Source organism: Mus musculus, chromosome 2 (genome assembly GCF_000001635.26).
Source record: "Mus musculus strain C57BL/6J chromosome 2, GRCm38.p6 C57BL/6J".
In the NCBI taxonomy this organism is placed as follows: Eukaryota; Metazoa; Chordata; class Mammalia; order Rodentia; family Muridae; genus Mus; species Mus musculus.
In genome coordinates, this window is record NC_000068.7 from 111,776,740 (window position 1) to 111,783,153 (window position 6,414).

Here is a 6,414-nt window from a genome sequence, read left to right on the forward strand (position 1 = left end):
AATCTGAGTTCAGTCCCAGAGCACTTGATAAGTGGAAGGAGAGAACCAACTTCACAAAGTTCTACTCTGACTTCCATAAACAAAGCAAGACTCACAAAGGCATACACACAACATAATTTTTAAAATAAAAATTTAAAAGTCTAATGTGAATTTTATAACTTGACACCCAATTCATAACTGCTACCATCATATCGAGTCACATATCAGACTGAAACCCATCAAACAAGTGACCAGGATTGCATGCCTATTTGACACAACCTTAGCATGCACTAGAAAACTGTATTCACAGTATGGCTGTTTTCTTATCATATCTCACATAGTCCAGCACCTGGCCTCTTGTAACTATAAAACAATTTTATTCACTTAGATGATATAGGCATAGTAATATATCAGTATATCACAAAACTTCTCCTTGGTTATTATTGGTCAAGTGAATAATTTTGAAAAATGTATTAATGTCATTTGTAGACTAGTAATAATGTCTCTATAATTTCACGAATAAGTAGTGGCACTTGTTATCATTCTTAAGAGAGAAATCCCTAAGAGATGTTCAGGATAATTAATTTCAGGGTTCTCATTTTGATCAGGAAACAGAACAAGTCAATTCACCCATGGGAGAACTTCAGGCAGCGAATATGGGTCAGGCTTAGAGGAAGTGCTTAAAGACCATTCATCTGCATGAAATGGATCTCTTCATGAGAACACATCAGATGAAAGAAAAGGTGATCAAGGAGAAAAATATGAGGTTAGTAAGTCATCTTATCTCCCCAACACTCTAAGATAATTCTTGAAATATTTATAGGTATCTTTTGACCAATTTCATTATATAAGGACTTGAGCATGTTTTCATTATGTGAATTTTAGAAGCAAACTAAATGGTTTCACTATCTTTTGAGCCACCAGAATTTTTTTTACATCAGTGCTTCTACCACCAAAAGGCTCACCCTTAGAGGGCATAGATGCATTAAAATGTTCTATTTCTTCATCTGGAATTCTTTATCTTGGTGGCTATTCTCATAAAAGTACTAACTTTGGCTGGCGAGTAATATTTAAGAAGTTAATGGAGAGAAACATACTAAATTTTCCTTTTAGTAGCATTTAAACCAATCTTTATTATTTTCTGATTAAATATTTTTCTATGTAGATTTTTGGTATCAAAGTTTTAAACTCTCTAATAGTGTCAATATTTATATTTGGTAAGAATTTGTGGATACATTTATAATTGTATACTTTATTCATATTATATGTAATTATATACATTAATAGGTACCACTTTGTATTGTACTGCAGTTGCTTTTAAAGTGATTTGTGTGTATGTGTGTGTGTGTGTGTGTGTGTGTGTGTGTGTGTATTCTGAAAAAAAGTGTTAAGCTGAACAATGAAATAATTGCCGAAAGAGTAAAAACAATATTGTTTTAATATGTACATAAAGTATACAAAACAGATATAGTCTTAGGGATCACTTGCTGATTTCTCTGTATGTGTGTTTTTTTACACTGTCCCAATACTGTATGACTTAAATGTGCTAATTTTGTAAGTAAGGAAATGTAAGCAAATACTTCTAAGACAAGGCTATACATACTACTAACTGTAGTATACTATTACATAATATATATATATATATATATATATATATATATATATATATATATATAATCTTATTTATTTAAAAGTCTATACTTAACTTAGTAGCCTGTTAAACCTGGGTTAATATTGATACAATAATATGATCATTCCTCCATGATTCTGAATAATGTCAATATAAAACTTAATTTTAAAACTGTTACATTTTTATTGAGCAGTTGTTTTCGAGAATATATATGGGCATCTCACAGCAAATTTTTATCTTAAACGCATGAAGAAAATACTAAGTTTTCATCATCTAAGTAAATTGTACAAGAAGATACAAAATGAGTTTTTGGAAGCTATCCTGGAAATTTTCAGGATGACAAAAAACTCATTTAGAGGTACAATTCATAAAAATTATCAAAAATTTCAAAATTCACAATCATGCTTGGTGTAATAGCATTGTATTTTCCTTAGAGAGTCTGGTACTCTCCAGATTTACATATATTTATGTAAGACTCCTATCATGCTTTTATAGCAACTGGAGATGTTACCTAATGTCTTTAGAGCATTCTTTTCATTCTTACCCTTTGGAGTCCTCAAAAAAGGGAAGGTGAATATAACTCTGATGATAATGAAAGAGAATTTATTTTTCACTTGCTCTGTTCTTTCACCATAGAGATTTCAGAGAATAAAAGACCTAAAAATTGAAAACATCAGGAAAATTACTGAAGATGAAGAAAATGGGTGATGATTTCCCACCATCCACCTTGAGTGTTTTGTATTACAGATCACTATATACACTCTGCCTGGGCTTTGAGGTGAATAACTGGTGTTCAGTAAAAGCCCAGCATTACATTCATCCAGGGTCGACAATAAAAGGCACACTTTGCTTATTAGTTCATATAATTTATTTTCTTCTTTCAAACAATAGAGATGATCAATAGGTAAGTGATAATGTGAGAAAACATTATAGAAGAATGATATATAATAAATTTTTCATGTCAGGAAACTAAAGTATTTCACTCTAATGATTCTAAACTTTATAAGGATTCAGTATCTTTCATAATTCAGGTTTTCACTGGCTATCACTTCGATATCTATTTGCAATGGTAGCTCAATAGGAAGTTTATCAATAGGCAGTTTAGCTGAATAAATAAACTCTGTGATAAAGTTTTGTTAATAAAATATTGTGATTCTGATTTTTACATCACAATCTCAATTCATGTATTTCTTGGATGGTGTTCTGTATAGCATATCCCCAAGAATAAAGGTAGATTTAAGCCAATATTTTATTTCAATGATGTCACAGGAATTAATCTACTGATGATCAATAGCGCCATTACACATGCTGTTAAAAAGATGGCAAGATCCTATCAGAACTTTTTTTTTTTTGGTTTTTCGAGACGGGGTTTCTCTGTGTAGCCCTGGCTGTCCTGGAACTCACTTTGTAGACCAGGCTGGCCTCGAACTCAGAAATCCACCTGCCTCTGCCTCCCTAGTGCTGGGATTAAAGGTGTATGCCACCACACCTGGCTCTATCAGAAGTTTTATATTGAAATTTAATATAATTCCTATCAAGACCAAAGTTTACACTTATTCAAAGTAAAAATCTCATTTCTGTTATAAATTGTTATTTTTGCTGGTGACACATTCAACCCATTTCTTGTTAGACTAATGGTCAGAAACTCACTGAGATCACACACATTTTTAGGCTTTCAAGTTGCTGTCTTGCTTCCTCACTACATCCTGCAAAAGCAATTTCCTAGTAGCGCATGTGTATCATAGGCACACCTGGTTCTTCCTTTTGGAGAATTGCTCTTGGTTCATTAGCTTTCACGTTGGGCACTGATGTTTCTCAAAGTTTGCGCAGGCTTGTCTTTCCATTTGTGCTTTTTTATTTCAGGTGCCGATGTTAACTTACAATGTGAATGTCAGACTCAATTAATTGTTTTCTACTTGCCTCTAATTGATCTCTCTTTCCCTGAAGGTTGTTTCTGAAGACACATGAGTAAAATGGATGGAGGTAATCACTCCCTGGTATCAGAATTTGTGCTTTTGGGACTTGCCCACTCACAGAATATTCAAGCACTACTCTTCATGATATTTTTGATGCTTTATCTGCTCATTGTATCAGGAAATATTGTCATCATGGTCTTAATAACCACTGACCCCCATCTTCATTCCCCTATGTACTTTCTGTTGGCCAACCTATCCTTTGTTGATATGTGGCTTTCCTCAGTAACTACTCCTAAGATGATCACAGACTTTTTCAGGGAAAACAAGACCATTTCCTTTTCAGGCTGCATGTCCCAGGTCTTCTTTGCTCATTGCATTGCTGCAGGAGAGATGGTGCTGTTGGTAGTAATGGCATATGACCGTTATGTGGCCATCTGCAAGCCACTCCACTACTTCACCATCATGAACCTGAAAAGATGCACTGGGTTGGTGTTGACTTCCTGGACCATTGGCTTTGTGCATGCCTTGAGTCACCTGGTAGTGATTGTGGAACTGCCTTTTTGTAGCGCCAAGGAAATCGATAGTTTCTTCTGTGACATGCCTCTGGTAATCAAGCTAGCCTGTATGGATTCTCATAATTTGGATATTTTAATGTATGCTGACTGTGGAGTTGTAGGAGTAACCTGCTTTATTCTGCTGCTCATATCCTACACATATATCCTTATCACTGTTCGAAGGAGCTCTAAGGCTGGGGCATCTAAGGCCCTGTCCACGTGCACTGCCCACATCACCGTGGTGATGATCTTTTTTGTGCCCTGCATCTTCATCTATGTTTGGCCCCTCAACATCACCTGGCTGGACAAATTTCTTGCTGTATTTTACTCTGTTTTTACACCTCTCTTAAATCCAGCCATTTATACACTGAGAAATAAAGAGATGAAAAATGCTATGAGACGGTTCATAAACAACTACATGGATTCCCAAGGGAAGTCCTAATATCCAGAAACCTGCACTAAATACTTCAAGTAATAGAGACTGACCTCGCAGAATACGTTTCAAACCAGAATGTTTATTTATATTCAATATTTCTGCCACCTCCCATTTCAGATATAGGTCTAATGTCTTCAAAGAACATAATACTTTTACTACGTATTATTTAAATCAGCCACCACAACATTCTGATTTATTCACCTACAGTAAAAATATGATTGAACCTTCATACAGGAATATTATTCAACCCATTCTCTTATGTTTACAATAAAGTAGAACAATGTCTATTTATCAAACTTAACATGTATTTCTCTGTGAAACATAACTTAGTAAACTTCATTTGAATATAATTCTATATATGACCACATTACCCAAACTTATAACTTACCCCTTGTCCAACATCATCACTTTTGGTTAACACAGATATCTACAAAAATGCTTTAAAAAAATTAAGAAAAGTTCAGACAAATGTAATAAGATCTGCATGAAAAAATAGACTTTTCTTATTTAACTCATTGAGCATAATATCATAATAAAAGTTTACAAATGAAGCCTGATGATTTTTTTCTAAGTTGCCTCAATCATAGGGACTGAAATTTTGTCCTGTATTTGTTGACATTTATGTAAAATTTTAAATATCATGTCCCTAAGGACCATGAGCACAAATTCAATGTTTAATTCACTCATTTATACTTCATTCATTAATATATAACAGACCTCTAACATATACATTTGTAAGAACTTGTGCTGTGCTAGCTTCCTATATTTTATAGGCCAGAAAAGCCTCAGAGGCCTTTAAAGCAGTTTCTCACCATGACTAGATGGCATTGCCCTCCTGCAACATACTTTGTCACCAAAACAGAAAAACCAGTTTCGTATTGACAGAGATACTTCTGAGCTGATTCACATCATAGTATTGGAAGGTCCTATGCAAGGGAAGAAATACATCAGTGATTTCTACCTCTGGATCCTTCATGCAATGAATGACCTACCAAGCAATATGTTTCCACTAGTACAATAATGGCTTTGCTCCTATAAAGTAGCCCACCACTTTCTAATTAGATTTGAGGCCTTTTCCATAGAAAATAATTTATGGCCAGACCAATAAACCTAATCAAAACCCATAGCTGTGAGAGTCAGATACAAATTCCCTGAGGAATCTATTACTTGTTTGCAAAATTGTCCTGTTGTCCAATTCCCTTGAAATGCTTGTGATTGTAGCAATGGATCTGTGTTATTTTCAACTTAGAGAGAGAAGTCTTTTTTTTTTGAAGTGAGTAGTGATTAATGTAGAGACACAATAATATGCAAAGTGAAGAGAAGACAATTGAACCCCAATAAAAGTGTTTATGTTCACAACCTTTAGATGATTATAAGCATGACTCTGGAATAAGAAATGTACCCCTCTAGGTAAAGATAAAAGTGTACAGATGTTCTGTGGGACGAAACAAATACTTTACTAATTATATTATTTGTCCTAGAAATTTTGATTGAGTTTCCTTTTTTCCAGGTAGCCATAGTTTGTGTCAATTTGGCAAAAAAAAAAAATTAAGCAATTATGTTTTTGGTTGATTTTTGTTGTTGTTGTTTTTTGGTTTTTTGGTTTTTTTGGTTTGTTTGTTTGTTTGTTTGTTTGTTTGCAATTATCAATTTATACATGTTGAATCATCCCTAACTGGAATAAAACCAACTTGACCGTTGTGATGATTTTTTTTTCATCTTATTCTATGTGCATGGACTTTTTTTCTGCATGTATGTCTGTCTGTGTACCACTTGTGTATCTTGTGCTCATAAAAAAAGCAGATCCTGAAAATGGATTTCCCATTGGTTGTTAACCTCCATGCTGTTGATAGGCATCAAACCTGGTCCACTGAAGGTAGAACCAGTGCTTTCTCTACA

General features: G+C 34.1%; 1 protein-coding gene across 1 annotated transcript; it reads left to right on the forward strand.

Moving 5' to 3' along the window:
• The first annotated feature begins 3,573 nt into the window (after positions 1-3,573).
• Olfr1302 (olfactory receptor 1302) lies at positions 3,574-4,521 on the forward strand. The gene has a single exon (NM_146889.2). The coding sequence runs from the start codon at positions 3,574-3,576 to the stop codon at positions 4,519-4,521; it is 948 nt and encodes a 315-aa protein (NP_667100.1).
• The last annotated feature ends 1,893 nt before the right edge of the window (positions 4,522-6,414 follow it).